The following is a 23,581-nucleotide window of genomic DNA, read 5'->3' on the forward strand; positions in this document are numbered from 1 at the left end:
GTGTCTCTTGTTTTTTAGTATTCAGAACAAATAAATTATTAATAGGTGTGTGCATAAGCAGATACATTAGACATGTAGTACAATAGTGCATTACTACATGCTTTTTGGATCATTGGATCTTAGCGATTAGAGATGTACAGATCTGAGGGGTGTGTTACTGATTGTGTAAAAGTTTGTTTTTCAAAAAGGAAAATAAAAAATCCATGTTAATGTGTTCCATAGAACTGATTAGAAGAAATCTTTAGAAGAAGGAAACTGGCGTTTACATTTGGCTCCTTACGAATATTACAGCTTCCAGTCTAGCTGTCAGAAATTTAATAAGTCTTTTACTGTCTGTAGTGTAGAATGAAAGTTTTTTGCTGCTGAGAAAGGTCATTTAGAAATGGGGGAATGATGGGGGTTGGTGTGGTGGTGGACTAGCAAAAATTATAGCGGTTAAAGTCTTTCTGTAGATGTATTACTATTGTGACATAAACATCTAAACTGGTGAAAGCACAGTAGTCTATCAGTCTGTTTGTATAACTCAGCATGCCACCACTTTTTTATTTCCTCAGAATGGGGGTTGGTTTTGGTAAGTCAAAATGCAACAAGTGTATATAATAATAAAAGGGAATGTAGGAGAAACAAGTGCAACGGTAACAAAGATGGTTTACTTAAAAGATGGTTGGTCTCAGCTGGTGAAGTCCTGTAAAATACAAATTGCTGTTGTAACAATGGGCTTTTTCCAGAAAAATTTATTGCATTTTTTTCATTTGTACAGAGTGGTTGCTGTTTCCTTTTATTTCTTGGTACTGTAAAGCAAGTTTGTTAAGCTAAACTTGGATATTTAAAGAAATTTTACTTTATGGCTTATTTTTTTTCAGTCCTTTCCCAGTACCACTTCTCCCAAACATTTTTTATTTTTTACTCGTGTTTTGTGCCTGAAGGTTAGAAGAGGCTGACTGTGCTGGAAGTGACTGCGTGCCTTTTGATTATTCATGGACAGTAATAGAAGGCACTTAAAAAGAACAATGAAATTGCTTATTTTTGTGATGGGCCATCTGTTGAATTGTTTTTTGCAACAATCACACAATAGTATCTATGTCATATCATTCTATTTTCAACAGCAGCTGATTATGTATAGTTGGCTACTTGTCTTTATTTCTGAAGTCCCATGACCGTTTAAATTCACCTCTGCAAACCTTTGCCTCGAAGGTAATAGAAATGTAAAACAGCCGGTGTGTATTTTCTTTCTGTCTTCTGTTTTTTTCATGTTGTTTCTAATTCATTAGGCCTCTTAAATGTTTAGGTCTGTTTTCTGTGTCTCCCACCTGTAGTTTTATAATAGAAGTTAACATGGAATCATTTAGCAATTGGTAAAGAAATGGTGGAGTTCCACAATAAAGAGTGGGCAAGTTGTGAAAGACTGTGGTACATTCACTGCTTATTAATTATCCCTTTTATTTTTTGCTTACCAAGGAATAATTAGAATCTTTCTCCATGGCTTTCACTAACAAGCATTTTTCCTAGCTACAAAGCCACTTGCAGATCTATTGCAGCAGAAGCTGAAAGCAAGATAAAACAAATACGTTGTCTTCTACAGGTCACTGACATTGCTGATGCCATGATTCTGAAGCAGCTTTTTGAAAATCTGTTCCAAAATGGGGTTGTCGTTGTGGCAACATCTAACAGGCCACCAGAAGGTAAAAACAAACATGCTACTAGTGTTATCCAAATACAGTGAATCTCAGTATCTTACGAAATTATCATATTAAAATCATACAGTATTTAATGCTAATAAACTCTCTAGTCTTCAGTAATCTGAGATACTCCAATTCATCCCCTGTTTTTTTTGGTGTTCTTAAGGAAGAAAGGTTTTTCACTGTCTGGCTCCTCCCTTCTTCCAAACTCAAGGTGTTCCTCCCCCCACCTCCCTCCAAATCCTTCTGTGTTTTCTGATCTTCTCTGCTCTGTCCAAACCAGTGACAGGATATCTGGGGACGGGGTGTTGAGTAAGGGTGAAATAGTGCCTCTGTTTTGGATGTGTTCCAGGATAGGTGAAGATCAGATTCTGCAAAAGAGGGGAGATCGAGAGTACATTCCTTCTCAGTTTCTAACTTGTAAACTTTCAAACTTGATCCACCGCCTTGAAGGAGAACCCTTATCAAAATACCATTCTCACAGCCTGGTTGGAGGTTACTCGTTAGGAATTACTTTGATGGAGAGTTGTTTCCATTTCTAATAATATTTTTAGATAGAGTATGACTTGCTAGGGAGATCCTTCTACAAAGTCCCCAAACCTGTATGAGTTTTAACCAAGCAGTAATTGTAATTTTCTGTAGGGGAGAGAAATGTTTGTTATAGTGTAACATTAGCAGTTAGCATAATGCATAATTTCTGTGCAACTTTAATGACACTTCAGATAGATTAATTTCAAAGTTTTGCAAAAAATACTGGTTACACTATTAGTTGTAACTAGTAGGGGTTTTTTTCTACCCAAATTAATTGAGTAAAAGAGAATCACTAAAGATTTACAATGCACTTTATCTTAAAAAAAGAGAGAGAGGATGTTTTAAATGTTTTCACTAGAGGAGGAAATAATTTCCCATTTGCTTGAGCAAACAAGGTGAAATCATAACTGCTGTAGCTGCGTTAACTACAGATAAACTGGATGCTGGTACCTTACTCAGCTGGGAGCCACCCTTGTGATTTTTGAAGCATTACTCTTTAAAGTTCAGGATAATTTTTTTTATCATAACTTGGGGATTGTATCCTGCATATTTGAGATGTCAATTTGTGACCATTATTGCTGTATGGCGTTTTTTCATACATATTAAGTCACTGTGTCAACCTAAAAGACATCCACTTGTACTAGCTACCCAACAGAGAATGCCAAGTACAGCGTCTCCAAAACTGAGCTGTGTTGCAGTCCAGATGTTGATCAGCGCCTGTTTCTTTGTCCCTTCTCACTACTCCTGCATGCTCACGGTGTGTGCCTGAAATGCTCCTGCAGGAAAGAGAGTTGGGTTAGTGTGGTATGCTGCATCAAGGTTTAAGATTGAATTGAGAGTTTAGTTTCCTGTGGATGCAAAGGGGAAAAGTGGCTTTTTGGTTAGAGAGCAGATGTGCCCAGCTGCTGCCCATTAAGTGATATGCTTAACCATGTTAAACTGCCCCAGTTAATGTGGGGAAATATGGAGGTGCAGTGTTTGAAGAATCCTGACTTCCATTTCTCCACCAAAATTACTTTTTATTTTTCTCATCCTCACAAATGCAGACATAATACAAAACTTACAGCCTTACTAACTAGGAGGGCTAACAGAAGTAGCTGTCTTATAGTATTGTTATGTGTTCACTGATTTTTGCGAGTAAATATGCAGTTGATGGCTGTTGTAACTAATGTGTTGCTATTATGAGTTAAAAAGTTACGAATGAGAATGATACATGGCTTGGTACAATTTTGCTAGTAATTAGAGTGTGGAATCACCTTCACTGGTAATTTCCCTAAATGTTTCTGTGTATATATGTAATTTTGTGAAAACCATTTTATAGGTGTCCTGTTGGTTTCTCATGCATCTGGTATCTTCTGTCCACTATGAGGTGTTGGTAGAGCATAAATGCTTTAGCCTAGTTGTAGCCTTTAAGCACTGAGGGGAATATAGGTGATATTAATAACCTGGCACGGTCTTTGTGGGAAATATTGGTGACATCTCCAGCAGGTGTCTGTATTCTCTTACTTATTTCTTCTGTCAGGCGTAGGTGCTGTACTGCCTTTTTATAAGGCATCCTAATATTAACGAAACAGATCAGCCCATCATACAGTTTCAGTGATAATGTTTTCAAAGAACAAGTCATTCTGTTACAAATATGTTGGGCAGTGGGATAGTTTCCAGAGAAGAGAAGTTTATGCTGGTAAAATATAAAGATGAATAAGGTATAAAATGCTGCTTTGCAGTTTGTTTTTACTGATTTGTATTTTCTTTGAGTGCAGATCTGTGTTTTGTACATAACATCCTATTGTTTTTTTAATTCAGTTGTATTTTTAGCAACTTTGCATAAGTTTATATATTAATTTTTTTTTTTTTTTTTTGGCCTTAGGGATGACCCTTTTCCTTGCTTTGGAAAAGGGAGTGTACCTGGTAGAATTGCTAGAAGATAGTGTACCATAGTACACAGAATGAGAGTAATACTAACTTCAATAAACTCAAATAGTGTATTTTCATTTTACGTTGGGTTTTGCACTCTGCCAAATACTTGGCACGTAGCAGATGTGTGGTTTTGGCCTTATAATTGTACCGATGTATACCCAGCATTACAAATCCTTTTCTAGATCCTTACTTTAAAACAGACGCTGATCTTACTTCTTCTAAAATCAGTTATATGTCATTAGGGCATATATATGCCCTAATGAAAAGGCATATGCCTTTTTCACACTTTCTCAGGATATTCCTTTCTTCCTTAAAAATGTATTGAATTTTCATACAGCAAAAGAAGAGAAATCAGTTTCATATCTTCTTTTCTGCCTTTTGTTCCTCCTCTCTCTAGCAACACCAAGTTTTATTTGCTAGACTAAAAGACAAGCTGACATTGTTATTAAGACTAAGTAGAAAAATGGTACTGATTTCCTTTCTTTCAGATCTCTATAAAAATGGTCTTCAGAGAGCTAATTTTGTACCATTCATTGCTGTGCTGAAGGTAAGGAGAGTCACTTGTTAAATGCTTTTCAATTTCACCTGCTGTATTAATAAATTAGAGATCTGTACAGGATTGCTTTGATACTAGTTTCCAAATGAGATGTGTATGTTTTAACTGTTTGGAGCAAAAATAATTGAAGGTAAGACAAAAAGGAACTCTTTCTCTCTAGAATTAATGTGTCTTGAAAGCTGGACATTTTTAGTATGACAAAAAGTTACCTTTTTGACTAAGGTAGCAGAATTTGTTTGTTTGGGTAAGACTTTCTCACTGTTGTGTATATACATGGTGTAACATATTATTCCTCTAACAGTGTACTGTGGTGGACTTGTGGGGTTATTACATTTATTATACTGAAAAAAAATGTGGTGTTCTTTGGTGTAAGGAAATTGTGTTTACTATGTACCCCTCGGTTACCTTGTTTCTGAGTCTTTTTTGTGTGTAAATGGTTTTCTGACCGAGTGTTTGTGAGGCGTCATGTAGTGTTCAAAAATCAGCAGTTCTGAAGCAAACTTCCTGGAGTCTGCATGTTGTAATGTGGTGAAGTAGCAGGCTGTGAACTTTAATTGTTTCGTTTAGGTTAGGTTAAAAAATGGAGCATCCCTTCTTGATTTGAATAATATAATCAGTGCTTATTTTGCTATTAAAAAGAACATATGCTGAACTCACACTTTTAAGTTCTGGGCAAGTAGAGATATTTTTCATTCACAAGCTATGATTGTGTTGTTACATTGTTGAGGGCTAGCATACAGGTCCTGTGTCCTGCTCTGCCTGGATTGACATGACACATAAAATGGAAATAGCAGCACTTATCTACCTCACAAAAATCTTGCTAGCATGAATATATAAATAATGTTAACTCTATCAATACCTCAGATAAAAGAAAGGTAAGGTAGGGTTTAGGGTAGGTTTGGCTTAGTGGGAAGAAACTTGGAATTGCTGAATAGATACATTGGTTGGATGTTTCCGTTAAAGTGGTCAGCAGTAAAGCATTTGACAGTGCCTTGGGTTTTCAGTGGGGCATTTTGGAATCATGAGATTGCTTAATTCCCTAAGCACCTTTGAAATTCCCATCTGATGTTGACATCTGAGCAATTACCATGTTTCAAAGTTAATATGCCATTGACATGAATGTGGCACTCCTATATATAAAGTCAGGGAGGTTATTAGTAAAAGCAGCTCTTACCTGGATGGCTTTAGAAAAATAAGAAACATGAAAATAGATGAAAAAACACTTCCGCTTCAGGTTCTTGAAGAGGGTTTATTCTGCAGCTGACTGCATTGGATACAGGATAGGGTCCTGATCATAGAGCACTTTCAAGAGCAGTAGTAGTTTCGTATGTATTTGTTTTCTGTAATACATAAACAGTGGCAGACCTTTCTTTTCTATGTATCTTTCCTAGTTGACTCAGTTTTCTTCCTTGATAGATATAGGGCTCTTCCATTTCACCGATGATCAGACTTAAAGAATATGTATAACGTGTGCCTGTTTGTAGTTCCCGTCTTTCTCTTTTTGACTAACTGAAGAAAAAAAGTGAAATGTAGCCTATGCATATGGAATGCCTCATCAAGACTGGGAAAATAATCTGAATTTTCAGAAGGAACCTTGTGGATAGAATGCCGAGAGAAAACCTAAAGGTAGATTGCTTTAGAGCTGTGACAGACGGTGGAGTAGTGTGAAAAGAAACAAGTAGCACAGCCCAGACTAGAGGTAGAACAACATTACCATAATAATGAATGAAGGGAGAAAAAAGGTTTCGCTCAACAAACACTCTATTCAGAAAGGCCTTTCTAAAATTCTGGATTACGTGTCATCGTTTTTTCCCTACATCTTCGTGTTTTAACACTGCTCTAATATTTCTGTCTTTAATGTCACTTTAATAAATATTACCAATATAACATGATTCTTTCCCCAAAACATAATGCCTGAAAGGTGGGTCAGAGGAAGCTTATAAAAAAATGCTTCTCTGACCTTAGTTGGAAAATACAATGGTAATGGCAAGGTATTAAAAATAATAATTTAAAAATTTCCAAATCTACATTTTGAATTCAACACATCAGAAGTAGGCATTAAGAACCCACACTGGAATGTATTTTAAAGTAAGATTTTAACAAGTGGTCCTTAGATTACAAAGGCGTGGATAGAACTGGGTTGATACTCTGGCTATGGTGGTTTGAGAAATGCAGATTTAGGCTTCACCAATTCATGTATAATCTGTATCATGGCATTGGTGTTAACGGGTGGAGTAGCTTCTGCCTTGGCTGTTTATAATTCAATGCGTGACTTTATGAAATGTAAAGATGATATCTTCCAGGAGTTTGAGTGGAAATATAAAGGAAAAATAGTACATTGGATGCTTGCAAATATTTGATTTGCTGTCTTTTCTGCTTTACCTCACTCCAAGCCATGTGTGTCTGTGGTAGTGTCAGTTTCATCTAACCTGTTCCTTGGCAGTGGCTTTGACAACTGTCTTAGTTTCCTCTGGGCTCAGAGCCTCCTGCAGGGCTTTTGTGTGGTGTTTAGTGAAGTTGGGTTGGTTTCATTTATTTGTTTCAGAAATTAATTTTATGATCATAAATCATAAAATAAGGCTTTAGCACTAAAAGTAGTTCAGCACAGGAGCTTCAAATTCTTTTAAATGTTCTTGGGAAGGTGGAATGACTAGAAAGTATTGACAGTACATTTCTGTGAAAAGGTGCTTCGCTTGAAATGGATTTCAGGCTGTTTCCATTCTTGATAAATGGAACACATAGCTCCTAGATACCCTGATAACTGTTACACAAAAATCCTTCCATGTCTTCAGATGATCAAAAGAAATAGTTTCTTTCCTAGATCTAGAGTTATCCATGTTCATCCTTGATTTTGTTGTTTTTATGTTCTTCAGACTATATAATTACAGTATCTGTATTTGGGTTCCTATTTCTTATAAAGAGAACTACAAACCAGTTTATGTGGAATAAGCAAAAAGGTGCAACAGTGCTCTAGGAAAGATACAGTTATCTTGTGAAGTTTGTCCATATTGTCTTTCTAGGTGGTAGATTACTGAGGACAAGTGATTGCTGAATGTCTGCAGTGGGAGGTGCGATTGGTAAGTTCCACTTTTAGGGCCACATAAAAGCTCCGTGTCCTACAGCTGGTGGCCATGTAAAAGCTCCAGGTCTGTGTAGTTGAGCAGCAGTAAGACTATTGGCAGCTTTTCCTGCCCTGTGTGTGTCCCCTGCCCAATTCCCGGTGTTCTGATCTTTTGAGATCTAATTTTTCAGTGATTCTTTAATCCTGTAACTTAAAGGGGTAGTTTTCATAAACAAGGAAAACCTCTCAGTTGCTCACTTCATTATTTTGGCTAAAATTATTTGCAGGACAATATTCTTTATGGAAGGGCTTAGTTTCTGCCGCAGATAAGAGTGCTTCTCAGTCTGTGAAATTTTACACAGACAGAGCTTTACAGAGATAAGAAGTGTTAGGAAGGAAGGTCTTCTAATTCTATAATTGCAATTAGATTCAGTCCCTTCTGATTGAGCTTTTAATCTTGCAGCATCTCTTACCGAGAATTTTAAAGTGCATGGAACTCCTAAGTGATTTTTTTATTATTATTATTACAAAGGCAGTTCTTGAAAAGAAAAACATTAATTGCTCACAGTTAATTTGTTTAACTGTTTAGATCAGAAATACTCTAAAAATTGTTAGTCTAAACCAATAAGAAATACAAAAAAATTCTAAACATTTTAAAAAATTGGTTTACAAGTAAAGCTATGTATCTTAGAATCATAGAATCGACTAGGTTGCAAAAGACCTTTAACATCATTGAGGCCAACTGTTAACCTAGCGCTGCCAAATCCACCATGAAACCATGTCGCTAAGCACCACATATACATGTCATTTAAATACCTCCAGGGATGGTGACTCAGCAGCTTCCCTGGGCAGCCTGTTCCAATGCTCAACAACCCTTTCAGTGAAGAAATTTTTCCTAATATCCAATCTAAACCTCCCCTGGTGCAGCTTGAGGCTGTTTCCTCTTCTCCTGTCGCTTGTTGCATGGGAGAAGAGACCTACACCCAGCTCACTACAGCCTCCTTTCAGGCAGTTGTAGAGGGCAGTAAGATCCCCCTGAGCCTCCTTTTCTCCCGGCTAAACAACCCCAGTTCCCTCAGCTGCTCCTCATAAGACTTTCTCTCTAGACCCTTCCCCAGCCCCGTTGCCCGTCTCTGGACACGCTCCAGCACCTCCACGTCCCTCTTGCAGGGAGGGGCCCAAAACTGAACACAGGATTCGAGGTGCAGCCTCACCAGTGCCCAGTACAGGGGGACGGTCACTGCCCCAGTCCTGCTGGCCACGCTATCTCAGATACAAGCCGGGATGCTGGTGGCCTCCTTGGCCACCTGGGCACACTGCTGGCTCACGTTCAGCTGGCTGCTGACCAGCACCCCCAGGCCCTTTCCCCCAGGCCCTTTCCAGCCACCCTTCCCCCAGCCTGTAGCGCTGCGTGGGGCTGGTGTGACCCAAGGGCAGGACCCGGCACTGAGCCTGGTTGAACCTCATGCAACTGACCTGGGCCCATCGGTCCAGCCTGCCCAGCTCCCTCTGCAGAGCCTTCCTGCCCTCAGCAGATCAACACTTCTGCCCATCCCACTTATCTTTAACAACCTGATGTAAGATCTGAAGTGAAACTCTTCAAAAAGAGAGAGAGCACATTTTAATTTACTGGTTTAGCAGCCTTTTTTTTCTTCTTAATTTTTATTTTTTAATATTAATTTTAATTTTTGCAGACATTTAATGAATACATTTATATCAGCCCTTGACTCTTCTGGAGTCCGAATTCTAATTCAGTGACTAGTTGAATGCTTCATTCTCTGGACAATCAGGAAGGAAAGCTCCTCAAATAGTTTGTTATGTGGGGTCTCTGATGTAAATGAACAGTTCTGGAGCTTCCAAAGGTTTCCTGGAACCATTGCATGAAGTTTTAAAATGTCAAGCAGAGTTGAAATACCAAATATGAAAATTCTGCATTTTGTCAGGTTTTCTTCATGCAGTAGACCTGCACTGCACTAGGTCAGGAAGTTTTAGGGCCTTTCATAGCCTGAATATACCTTTAAAAGGTACAGTTTTAAAATACAATGCTTGGCTTTGGCTACCTGTTTTTTGTTTTAACTAAAGAGAAAGAATCAACCAGAAACTTTTTTTCAGTAGGACAGGAAATTACTGTAAGCTTCCTATAGTGAATCTTTTTTTTTTTTTCCTTCTGCTATTAGGGACCAAATAATTACTTATTTTAAAACTATTTAATTAAAATTACTTTTAACAGTAAGCATTGTACACTCCTCTTAAATAGAAAGCAATGTATTATTGTACGCTGTATTGTTCATTGTGTTTCTTGGAATTGGTTAATAATTATTTATTGACGTTGTTGCCTACTCTGATTTTTGTTAAAATACATGCTTTCTTACAAAGAAAGACATGGAAAAATTTAGACGTATTCTCATTTTTCAGTAGCTGTAGTTCGAATATGTGAAAAATACTTGTTTAAAACATTTAGAGCTGTCTGTAAAGGAAATTGTGGGAGTTAGTTTTGTACAAAGGCATTGGTAGATATAAAATGTCTTTGATGGTGCACTCAGCTTTTGTCCAACCACCTGTGTGAGAAATGCAGGGATTTGTTGATTGGCAGATCTGCTGCTTTCCCCCCCTGCCAAAAAAAAGTCATCTCCTTGATGAAATTGATTTGTCAGTTTGTTCCAGTCTAATGGTGTGATAGCCCAGCAGCTTTCAGTATGTTGAATAGTTAAAACCTGCTTTTGAGGTCAGTGTCAGCCACTCTGACCCCTGTGAACTGTCACCTGAGTCAGAATTGCAGGGATTAGGCCTTTGATATTGTGATGGCTTTGCCTATCAATTGACTTTTTCATTACTGAAGATGTTGGGCCTTTTGTTTCCCTTCTTAGTATGTAACCAAGCAAACTCCTAAGTAGAAGGAGCATTTGTTCATGCTCTGTCTCTCTGCAAGTAATAGAAGTACTCATCTTTTGTGAAGTGTACCTAATTAAACACAGAAAACATTAAAAATAGAAAATATAGCATGATTGCAAGTATTTTTGTGCTGAACATCAGTATAGTTTCTGGGTAATTTTAGTTAGACAAATTTGTAAGACTGTCAACTAACAAAAATTTTGTATATAGAAAGCAAGGTGTCAGATTGGAAGTTACCAGCCCTTTCTGCATTCAGCCTTCTAAGCCTGTATGTGAGTTTAAATTTCAACACAAGGGTTATTTGAATTCTGTAGTTCAGAGCAGTTAACTGTTACCAATATTTCATAATGTACCTACTGTATTAGCAGGTTCGTTAGGTATTAAGCTGTTCCATTTGTTTACTTTCTACGTCTATCTTGCACACACACACTTGTGTAAACATAAACTCCTAGGTGGTTTATTTAGATGCAAATCTAAACTTTATCTTAGGATAAAGTAGTTGCTACTGTAGCTCAGTGTCAGGCTCCCTGCCTTCTCACTTCCTTTAATTGTTAAGATTTCCTGAGATCTTGCTTGGCTTGTTTACTCCTTGGTTAAAATGGGTAAATCAAAGCATATCATAGATATGGAATAGTTGATTCCTGTTGTATCGGGGTAAATTAGTCTAATTACACGTGGCAGTTTTATTTGCTTGTGATGTAATGTGAAATGAGGTCCTGTCTCCCCCCCCCACCCCCCCACCCCCCAAAAGCCCAAGCCAATTAATAAAGCTTTTAAACTCTTTGTCACAGGCCACCGTGGAGGTCTGCAGAGAAGAACTTTAATCCAATAAACATTTCATTTAGATCATGAAAAGAAAGCATGAGGAGAAGCTCCTACAAGAGAGGGTGTTACCAGCAATTCTAGCCATGAAGAGATGTGAGGAATTTGCCAAATTAACCAAAAGGCCTTCATATTTAACACATAAATGTGTCAAAACTAATAATAGAATAATTTAATTTGAGTTGAACCTTATATTGTTAAAATTCTAAGAAGCCACAACTGTTTTCTTCAAAGACTTTACTGTTGAGTTGGATGGACAGGGCAAGGGGAGGTTGTGAGAAACCCAGATAGCAAATAACACTGGCTGAAGCTGGTGGAAAGAAGAAAAAAAAAAAAGGAATAGATAATTAGGTGTAATTAGCGTGTATGAATTGTTGTCTCCCTGCCCTTGGCTTGAATAAATTTCGGAGAAAAAAAACCCCTAGTGGTGAAAACGCTTTGATGTAAGAAGAGTCATTGTGGTTTGGCAGCATAAAGGCAGTGTTTTATACTACTTACATAATGGTTGTGATACAGAAAGAGTGAATGGACCCTGCACCCCCCAGCCTGCTTTACAGCAAGGACTTTTGGATTCCCTTGAAACAAAATGCATCAGAAGTTTTCAGTTGTTGGTAATGAGGTAGTGGACCTCATCAGAGCAAAGCGTAAGCCATCTTTAGCCTTTGTTTAGAACTTAATCGCATTTTTTTTTTTATTCTGGGAAATCCAGTTTCGTAAATCAATACTACTTTTTTTTTTTTCTTTCCTTTTTTTTTTCCCCTGCCTGCCAACAGTTCTGGCAGGAGCAAAGGCTAATACTGGGGAAAGAAATACAAATCAAATGTTAAAAAGAAAAAGAACAGCAAAAAAGAAATCTAGGCAAATAACTTCATCCAGGGTATAATTCCAATGAAGTACATGTATTTGGAGTGAATTTGACCCTTCACTTATGAAGCATCATGTTATAAATTCGGAGTGAATTCTTGGCATTTATTTTTCATGGAACACCAGAGCTGGTTTATTAGGAGATTGAAAATTACAGTAATTGTTGGTTCTTTAGCAAAACTGAATGTTATACAGGGGTTTGTGGATTGTTCCTTTTGTTTTGGGGTTTGGGTTTATTTTTTAATATATTTATACTTATTCTGCAAGGAAGATTTTTTTCCTAAGTGATGTGAAATGCGGAGAGCTGTTCAGTGTAACTCTTACTGCATGGAAGTTTACTCTGCCATTCTTCTGCTCCCTGACTGGAAAAAGGAGAAGCTACTTGTCTCCTACCCAGCACAGCCACATCTGTACCTCCTGAATTCTTTTCACTTTTGTCTGACTCTTTGAAATACTATTCACAGAACAGTACATTTTAAGAGTCTCTGTCTTTATTCGTGCACCATTATTTTACAAGTTAATTGTCTATTTTACTTCTTCTTAGGGGGTAGCTGATTTGTAGCTAGATGTTAAAATAAGTTATTGAAAAGTTGTACAATAGGTTGTATGTTCCTTGTGGTAGCAAGAATAGTGGGGTTTCTTGGTTATTAAAGTTTTGAAGGCTGTAATGTAAACTTGTGCAACTTTCATTGAATGAGTTTCACCTCTAAATATATCTCTGCTAAGCTCTTCAGTTTAAAGTTTGAATGTTCTTGTCACAAGTGTAAGAAAAAGTTTCATTTTAAAAATCATATTTGGATGTGTTTCAGTTCCCAGGTCTTTGTGCTCTAGGTCCATTTAAAAATAATTCATAAATAAAATGTTTGTCATCCAAAATTAAGCTGAACTCAATTACTTTCATTGATACTGTACAGAATTCTTGGATGACATTTTTAAAGGTTTCCTCAAAATTTGTTTGTGTGGGTTTTGGGGGTTTTTTATTATTATTTGTTTTGTTACAGTGTTTACAGTTGGGACAAGCTGAAGTATCTAAGGCTACTGTAACAATCTCCCATATTTTGTTATTGCAGAAGAATAGAGGGGAGAAGACTAAAAAATTTACTTAACCCCTTAAGGCATTACACTCCTTTGTAGAACAAATAGCCTTTTGTACTTGAAGTTGGTTTGATCTGTGAAGGCAACACACCTGAATATCATGCAAGAAGAAGTAATTATGCCTGATTGTAAGGGTGGTTTTTTTTCAGGTATAGGTCACAAGAAATTCAGTTAGGGTAGAGTATGTACAAAGCTAAGAAATGTGCAGATTTTCTGTTGTAAGATTGTGTAAAAATTATTTACAGTTAATACTTGCATAAAGGTTAGAAAGGTTGATGAAGTGATATTTAGTTTTGCTTTACTATTCACTGCATGTCAGAATGTAATTATGACTGATTCATGAAACTGTCTTAGCAATGAACCATCTTTATTAAAATGCTGATCAAGACAAGAGCTGACAGTAATAAAGAATAGAACATTTTAGTCTTGTTGCTTTTGAATGATTGCTAATTACCCCAGAGGTCATGTATAGTGCTTATGAGGATTCACTGACATTTTCTTTAAAGTCTACTGTTTTAACAACATCTGAACAGGGAGACAAAAACTGTATGCACACCCAACAATGCTTAGACTAAGTTTTTATCCACCACCAAATACCTGATGATTCCCTTTCTCCTTCTCCCCGAGTACATCTCGTTCCCATGGATCTGTGTAGCAGAAAGTTGGGAGTATTACAAACTTGATTTACTTTTTTTAAAAAAAGTCCAATTTTAAGCATGGATAAAAGGAGCAGCCCTTTGAAGATCCTGCACCTGTACCATGCTTGCTCATCACTAATGGTCTGGTTGATCTCCTTTTAGAGCTGCACCAGAAACACTGCGCTTAACTGTGCACTTCTCTCGGCAGGCTGTGGACAGACATGCCCAGCTAATCAGTCTAGGTTGCATCAGTTTCACATTCTGAAATGTGCTGGTGATTGTCACTTGGTGGTGACTTTGGGAGTGCAGCAAAGTTAAAATCTTTGTGTGCTTTGTAGGTCAGAAATAATTTTTTCATGACACACTGCATTTTTGCTTGAGGGATTCTTGTTCTACCACAGTTGTGAATCATTTGGGAAAATGTGGATCATAATGGTATCCTTTGGATGGAGAAATCTTTTCTTGAAATCGCTTAAGAAAGAATTTTAAGAAAGAAGATATAGTATTCTGGTTAATAATCTAACACTGCATGGAGTCAAATAATGAAAAATAAAAATTACTAAGTCTAGTGAGCTCTGCTTACCTGAGGAACTCTTCCTATGCTGCTGGCTAAGGGCTCTCATCATGTGTCTACATGTTGTGTGATGCAAGAGAATTTTTCTCTCTTAAGCTGGACATAAATATATAGAAGAATGATTGCTGATGAACAACCTCATTATTCTCTGGTTTACTGCGGGGAAGGAATATTAGTGATCCTATATGTTGTTAATGGAGACCAAATCAGCAGGACAGGTGTGGGATGTCTTTTAGTGGGGTGGGGTTTTCTTTGGATATAAGCTAATACGAGTTAGATGCTGAGGATGCCTTTGAAAAGAGAAGATGATAAATATGTGGAAATTATGATCCCTTTTGCTCAGAAAGAGTGGTTAGAAGTTGCACTTCTCAGTTAGGCATGGCTTGGTTATTAATAGTAGGTGTTCTAAAGTGCTTGTTAAGAACTACACCAAAGGCCAGGAGTATTAATTGTGCAGCTTTGCATGCCTGGGGGATAGTACTATACTCTTCTTTGCTCCTATGGAAAGCGTATTTGATACTGTAGATGCTACTGCTGTATTTGCAGGTGTCTGGTTTGACGTGAGTGTGCAAGGCTGAGGAAACTCAGCAGGTGTGGGAATTAAGGTAATGGTCCTCCCAAGGTGAAGCGCGCTGACATCTCTGTTCCCCTGCACTTTCTCTGGAGATCCTCAGATAATGTTTGTCTGATCCTATGGGCTGGTAGGATGATTTGTATGAGTTGGTATGTTGTTTTTTGGTTTTCTTTTTTTAATACCATTAAAAATTCAGAGCAGGGAATGACGGTTGGGTTGACTTACGGTGGCCTTCAAAAAGATTAAGAAATATCTACTCACCTGCATTATCAAAGGTCATGAGCTGATCCACAGTATTTGAGCTCACAGGGGCACATCGTGTTTAATGTGGACCACAAGACCATTTATTAGCATTTCAGGAGTTTTTGTGACACATGGGAAACGCACATCTTGAGAACTTGCAGGTTATCCAGTTAACTTTGACTCTGTGTTGGAATTTCCTGAAACCTTTGTTCCTCTACTTAATGATATATCGTGTCGTGTACTTTTAATTTTTTGAGCAGTTGAACACTTTAATAGCTACCATTCTTGATTGCAACAACAAAAGAAGTGCTTACAGGAAGAAAAAATATTAGTCTATATTTAATAACTGATAATACTGAAAGTCTTTATCTATTCTATCTGAAGGTTGCAATTTTAGGTGTTCTGTCTTGAGCTGAGCCTTAAGGCTTTGTCTTCTTTCCTTCTGGAATAAAAAGCTTTTATGCCACTTCAGTGGAAATGAGTGCATGATCATGCTGTATTTTTAACTTACTAATTGCGTTTTCAATTCTGTAATTGTATTTGTTCTTTGTATACATAAATACATAAATGACTTCAAAATAAATTGTATGACTAATTAATTTTATGCATTTGAATTGAATAGGGTAAGTCAGACTTGAAATATCTCAATAGAATAGAAAATCTGTTGGAAACTAGATGGTTGCCCAAGAACAGACTAGACTAACTGTAGCTTCAATTTTAAGTATTTATTTCAAAAGAAAAGTGGAAGTTTAGCCCAAGTAAATGAAATGGAGAAGTTTGAAACTCCATCTTAAGAAATGGGAACCAATAGTTACAGTCCTGGCTTTGACAATTAAGTGCTAACAATCTGAGCACTCCAGTTAGTTCTTGGGCCGTTGATTAAGATTCTGTGGTGGTGATTAGTGAGTGTGAGGATGCAATCACATCTGTAGGGTTTAATCAGTCCAGTGCTGGAGAAGTTAGTTCAAAGACGGAGAGAGAAATGAGAACTTCTACATGTTAGTGTAGTTTTTCTTAGTAGGGTTTTTCCCCAGGCTGCAAAAGGATGAAGGGTAAAAAGTAGAGAATCCTACATTCCTCCGGCTCCCTGAACCTGGAGAGTTTGTAAATAATGGTATTGACTTTCTAATTCCATGATGCAGGAGTATAATGTTGTTGACACTTGTGAAGGGGAGAGAAGATGTATAGTGGTACTCATATATGTACTGATGTTCAGTATTTCATCCTCACAGCTGTGAGCAGTATTTGTTTTTCCATACTATGCAACTATGTATCTGGTTTTCATTTTTGTAAATTTAGTATTTTAGGTGTTTAGCTTGGACATATACAATATTTTGGTGTGCTTTATTTTCTTCTCCTATACGTTCTGATTATATGCTGTCTTTTTAACATTTAAAGGATTTGACTTGGAAAATTTATTTAAAAATACGCACATTTTTCACTCTGCATTCCTGTGAAGCAGATAAGTGAATGTTTATGTTTGTAGAAACAAAGAACTGTGGTGGGTACCCTTGTCCACAAAGGAAACCCCAAAAGGAAAAACATCTGGATCTCTGCTCAACGCATAGCTTCTCTGTGACCTTTCTGACTCTGGCTTTGAGTAAAGGTGACCATGTGCTGAACCCCAGTTTAGAACAGTCTCCACTGGTACACTCTTAACTTGGGAGGAGAAATGCTGTTGCTACTGCCTGGCGGTGCAAACAATCCTCCCATTACTGCTCTTCAGTTCACTGGTACTGTTACCACACCTTTTCTCTTCTCTACTGTGTAGAGCTCGGTTTGTTTAAGTAGTGTTGCCTGCACCAATGCATGTTTGTATGCCATTTTGTTGGCATTAATTTCTTCCACGTTGTCATTTAATGATCGGTTTCTTTAGTCACACTTGTGTTTGATTTTTTTTTTTTAATGTTATTTTCAAGTAGGACCTATATATCTATCTGTACTCCAGTGTCACATATTCACATAAGAAGAAGGTTGTGCCTATCTCTATAAAGCTTATAATCTAACAACAGCATTCATGTTATAAAGGAATCTTTTTTCTGGGAGTATGTTGCTATGCAGATTATAAAGTTTTGTTTTAATGGCAGGGGCTGTCCATTTTTTGTATATTTATACAGGGCCTAACAGGATAGGTGTGAGCGAACTTTGAAGTGTCTCAGTAAAAATAATTAATGACCAATTAATACTTACTCACATGAACTTGTAGAAGGGTCAGGAAGTTTTTGTGGCTGTTTTATTTTTATTTAGGATGTGGGTTTTAAACAGCCAGAGTACCTTCCTGAACTGAGCATCAGTCTGGAGAGGCCCCCCCCAAAAAAGGGGGGAGCGGGGCAGGGAGGGCAAGAAACTGGCTTCAGGATCCAAGTCAGTGGTTCTTGAGACTGTAATGGATGAAAAATATGCTAGAGATTCAAGTAAAATATAAACCAGAATTTGATTGAGAATGCTAGTTTGAAAAACAGGAGACAGAACTGTATTTTAAAGATAGGACAGAATTAAGCCAAAAAACCCCAAACCCAAATGAGAAGTTAATTATCCAAGGAACAGGACAGTAAATTGCCAAATGGTTCCAAAGGACTAAGTATCTCTCTGTTCCTGTTAACTGGCCCCTACTTCTATGTTTATATTGTGTATTCTGCTATATATCAGAATTCTGGTTTTCCATTTTGTTCATGTTTGGTTCAGTTGACTTTCATCTCTTAAGGAAGCAAAAAATCAGTAAAACTGTAATAACCATATTTTATATATTTCTGAACAGGATGCTGTTACTGCCTTTCTGACTGGAAGGTCCTATAGCCCAGAATATCTAACAGATATTTTTGAAATAAGCTATGTAATGTTATGTCACGTTAGAATCAATAGTAGTACATTATTGTAGACATACAAGACAAGGTTTATAGGGAAAATAAATATCTTTCATTTAGGCAACTGTTTGTAGCTTAAAAAGGGCCCAAAAACATAAATAAGCTTTTGAGCACGTAAGCTCCTCTTAACCAGTGTCACTAATGCTAACGATTTTTCCTGAATAGTGATAATACTAATTGCTCTGAAGAAAGAGAAAAGGGAAGGAATACAGAAGTATTGCATCTACTTCATAGCTATATTGGTACTATTTCCATCTACGGTTCTTGCCTCCAAAACTCATTCACTGTAATGTGAAATCATGGGGTTAAAAGACTTGTCAGTGCATTTAAGGAGTGATAAATTTTTAAGCAGAACACAAGCGGGCTAAAATACTGTAGCACCAAGTGCTGCTTTGTATTTCAGCAAGCCGCAGTGACCTGCATAATATAGCCCAGTATCAGTCTGAATTTGAGTGCACAGAATGTTTGCTCTACTCAGCAGTTACTAGCGGCTGAGCCACAAGCACTGCTGTAAATATCAGCACAATAAATTTACGCCAGCTACAGCATTCAGGTGCACTTTTTTCCTTTTAGCCCTACCCTAACCATCCCACACTCTTAAGTATATGTAGTTCTCTGTTCATTCTTCACCCTATATGAAACACAACAACCTGAGAGAGAGGTAGAGTTTGTAAACCCATCTTGAAGGCCAAAGAGATGAGGCTGAATTCATGAAAAATTTCCTCTCTGTTGTATCCAGGAAAAAACCTCAAAATGTTAAACAGTGTTAGTAAATATCCAACTATTTAAAGTTAGTCTAAAATAATCTCATAGTCCACATAGCTGTAGTAGTAATGTCTCTTTTTTTTTTTTCTTTTTTTTTTCCCCTCTCTACTAACATGAAGAAAGTAGTACTTGAGCTAATTTACTACTTTGGAAAAATGAGACATTAGGCACGAAGATGCTGAGCATTGGTGCCTGGCAAAGGAAAGCTAAGTACACCAGCTTTGCTGTGAAATTTCAGGAATCTTCCGTCTTGCCTTGACTGCCAGACTGGTGCTAGAGAAAAGCTTAAACATCCTCCCTCCCTTGTGCATATTATTACATGCCTCTGGAACTTTTTTCTTCTGCTCTGTTATTCTCTTTCTTTGTAAGCTTTCACGAAAAGAAAGGGAATAGATTATAATAATATTGTAGCACCAATCCTATTGTGTTTGTAGTAGCCTTAGCCCAAGATAATGATTTGATTAGCATGGCTTTTTCACTTACCGGAATTAAAGATACATGGATTTTCCTGGGATTCTGTGCTATTAGGATGATTTTTTTTCCACCTTCTTTCTTTAGCTGTATATCTTTGCAGAGAAGTTGGAGGTTTAAAATAGGTATAGAGCTTTCTGTAATAGCCAAGGGCAAAAAATTAATGCAATGAATCATTGCAGTTACTCCTGCAGATATTTGTAATCTATAAGTCCTGTGCAACACATTTGTTCAAAAGGGCTATTGTTCCTTAAATCACTTGATGATAGTTCTTCTAAAATTTAAGTTTTTTTTTTCTGCAATGTAGTTGCTATAAATGAGATTTGACATTTCCAATTTTGTTATTTGAATGGCCTCAAAGAGGCTTTGAAAAATTTGACATACAGAATATGAAGCGCTTAACGAGAGTATTAGTAGATAAACTAATAGCTCATAATGCAGTGAAGAAGCAGAGCAATTTAGTGGATTCTAGCAATCCAGAGAATTTTAATAGTGTTGAATGACCTAAAAAAAAAAAAAAAAAAAAAAAAAAAAAAAGTTGTATTGCTTTAGTTAAATTGTGGGTAGAGGTATATTTTCTAGATTATTACAACTTTCCCTCCTTTTCTTTTATAGCTTCTTTTGCTTCTAGCCGTGTAGCACCCAGAAGTTGTGTATGTTGGCAGTAGTAATAACAGATAAGCAGAGCTGTTCCCTTTGCCAGAAGTTATAAAATCTTGATACGACTGAGCTTAGTGGGAGTTTTGCTCTCAGCCTCAGGCCTTGAATAAAAAAAAAAGTGCCCTTTAGTATCAAAAAAGCACCCTTTTTAGTGTAGCTGGTTTTGAGTTTTCTAACAGAAGCAATTATTGTGTCTACTCAGGGACATCCATATCACACTTGGAATCTTACAGGTTGTTTAAACAGAAAATAAAATTCTTGAGTCATTTCAGACATTACAAAAATGAAACAAAACCTTTTTGATGTAGAACTTTTTTCTCCTTTATGCTTCAGTCCATTTTGCAGCAAGACTTGGTGTGGTGCATGTATTTGACGTTTGACTCATAAAATTTCCAATCTTAGTAGAAGGAAAAGATAAAATTAATTTTAGCTTATTAAGTAGAAGTAGTTTCAGTTGTCTCTGTTGCTAGAGTTTGACTGTGGTCTCTTAAACTTTTACTGCTTCTAATTTTCCATTTTTAAATGTAAATTATTTAATGCAAAAATCATTATTTTTACACACTCCCCCAACAAAGCACTACCCAGAGAGAACCAGTAATATGGACCCTCGCTTCACTTCACGTGCTTCCAATCTGTATTAATTTTTTAGTTGATGGACTTTTGGAAATGGTTACTTTTTTGTTTGGAGTAAGTAAACAATTTCCAGCTTATTTCTTTGCTTTGATAATTGTAAAGGAAACTTCAGCTTTGTGATCCTGAATTTCAGTTTTGCAGATGATATTCATGCTGATGGTTTCTCACAGCAGTGTGTCTTCTCTCTAACACAGACAATAGTAAATACAGCTTTGGCTTGAGGAAAGCTATTCTTTTTTTTTTTTTTTTTTTTTTTTTTGTTTCCTCTGTGTAGAAATACTGCAGCACAGTCCAGCTTGATTCTGGAATAGACTACAGGAAACGAGTGCTTCCTGCTGCTGGAAAACTTTACTACCTGTAAGTTTACCTATGGTATGGTACTTGCCCTCTTTTTACCTTCTTATTAGCCAATAATTTCCTAGTCAATGGGAAATGAAAAATGTATAGTAGAATTAGCAGGGTGTGACTTTTCCTTTCTTTGCCTTCTGGTCCATTTTGTTCAGCAAACCGCCTTCCATTATGCCTTGGTATTAACTTCATTAAACTACATTTTCAGTATCCACACTAGCATCATTTATAATGTGTGACTGAATAAAAACTAATTAGATTTTTTTGGGAGGTGTGGTGTTTGGAGAACTGAAGTGACAGATGGTTAGAAAGTAATGAATATCCTCTTGTAAGAGATCGCACAATTCTCTTATAATAGAGGAACATCCTTATTGTATTTAAGTAATTAAGTATTTATAGAAATCCAATGACAAGGATTCATTTAACGTTGGGTGTTTCCAGTGCTGTGGATTAAAAAAAACCCAACACCCTCCTATTTTTACAGATTGTTTCTGTTTATCATGACAAAATTTCTTTAGGGCTTTATTCTATATTTGCAAATAAATATATTTTTTAAAACACTCACAGTTGTCGTTATGGTTGCAGCATATATCTGCCTACTAGAAACATCCTGTCTTTTTTTGAAAGCTTTGCATCGCAGACATTTTTCTATATTGTATTTGCTCTTATAGTCTTTAGTGGATGACAGCCTGAGCAAGGCAGACAATAGCTGAAAATGAGATACGTAACCATTGTATCTTTCAACTCAACATACAATATTTATTTTAAAATCATGTTTCCATTAAGAAAGATGCAGTAATTTCATTGATGTGACAAGTAATTGAAACAAAGTATATCATTATCACTTTATAATAAAGTTAGAAATTGTAGTTGTTTGGAAGTAGGAGTACTGCTTAGCAGAATTACAACAGGTAACTCATTCTGCTTCTGGGAGGAAATGAGAGAATTTCATATATGGAAAACCGGTCCAATGCAGGTTCTGTATCTTCAAGCAAATTGTGACTGTGTGAACTCAGGAAAAGTAACTCTTGTTCTATATTCTTGCCTGGCTCCACTTTCTTTGAGTTTTGTGGTGTCTGCTTAGAAGTACTGTTTGAAGCTGCCACTGTTATCTCAGCATTGCTCATCATGGCTCTTGTTCCAATGTCTACGTAGCTGACCGTGCTTGCGGATCTGCTTATTGTGCCCTTTGCACTCTGTGACTTTGTTTGATAATTCTGGAGGGCACATGTCATGTTCTTTTCTCAGTGTCCATACTCTGAAGAAAGGAAGAGCCTGTATGTGGTTTCTAGCAGGTAATAGCCTAAACATGGTGGCTATGGCATCAGCTCTTAGAGGAGAAGAAATATGAACAAGTCCCAGGAGTAGTACCTAGCCAAAGTATTTTGTGGTGTTCTGCTGTAAAACTTGTAGTCAAGTGAATGGCAGAGATGGGCGATAAGTTGTCTGTCATGTTCTCTCATTGGAAGGATGTTGATTACCTCTAGAACTTCTGTAAATCATTAGGAAGCAGTGGGGAAAAAATAATTTAAAAAATCCTACAGCTGCTAATGGAAATAAGATATTTATTTCATCATCCTTTCTTTTTCTGAGGGAATCTCATTCATTTTTCTACTCAAACTTGTTCATTGGATCTTTCAACCCTGCAGAACTAGCTTAATATATGGAAATTTGTTTGTTTTAAAAGCAGGTACTATACAGTATTTTGCTAAGATTTTTGAAATTTAGTTAGCAGTCTTGCCTCCAAAAGGAAATGTTCTTGTCGAGCATGTTTACATTCCCCTATTAATAGTTATAGTATCATCACATTTTTTTAAAATTGTCTTGATGCTTCATAATTTGTGTAGTCTTCATTTAAAATACGCAACTGAAGGTTGCTTAAAGCTGTTCCATACTCATCTGAAAGCAGTGTAACACAATTACAAGATTCCTGATCAAAGCAACTTCCTTGATCTCAGTCTCAGGTGTCTGTTTTCAAAACAAACTTTCCTGGCAATTAGGTGTAGATATCCACCCAGGCATCATATTCGGCTGTTTCTTGTAGCCTTTACATCAACCTTTTTGATAGATAAATGCATACGTGTGTGCATACTCTGTGATACACATGCACTCTTTCTCCCCTTTTATGGCTTTTTTTCCCCGGCTTCATCTGTTCCTTTTCATTCGTTATTTTGTCAGAGGAAAGCAGTACACAAATATCAACACTGAGAGAAACTTTTTAAGTTACGATTTTATGTAATCTCTTATTCACAAAAGGTTTGTTAAAAGATTTGAAATGGCACTTACAGAAGTTTGTGGCATTTTTCCCCCTGAATTCTTTGTATCTACAATGTTTGCTATTGTTAAGCTTGAGCTAAAAAGTCATTATTTCAGTTCTGCTGTTAGCATTTTTAA

The 23,581-nt window shown here is 36.8% G+C and overlaps 1 protein-coding gene across 2 annotated transcripts in view; it reads left to right on the forward strand.

The window, feature by feature from the left end:
* Positions 1 to 23,581, forward strand: part of AFG1L (AFG1 like ATPase) — a 72,427-nt gene that overhangs the window by 23,615 nt on the left and 25,231 nt on the right. Inside the window, exons 6-8 of one of the 2 annotated variants that reach the window (XM_037391489.1) lie at positions 1,583 to 1,682; positions 4,616 to 4,674; positions 21,114 to 21,196. In XM_037391489.1, the coding sequence (XP_037247386.1) occupies positions 1,583 to 1,682; positions 4,616 to 4,674; positions 21,114 to 21,196 (242 nt within the window). The remainder of the gene's footprint in view (positions 1 to 1,582; positions 1,683 to 4,615; positions 4,675 to 21,113; positions 21,197 to 23,581) is intronic. The other variant, XM_037391490.1, reaches the window with a different exon arrangement.

Source organism: Falco rusticolus, chromosome 6 (assembly GCF_015220075.1).
Source record: "Falco rusticolus isolate bFalRus1 chromosome 6, bFalRus1.pri, whole genome shotgun sequence".
In the NCBI taxonomy this organism is placed as follows: domain Eukaryota; kingdom Metazoa; phylum Chordata; class Aves; order Falconiformes; family Falconidae; genus Falco; species Falco rusticolus.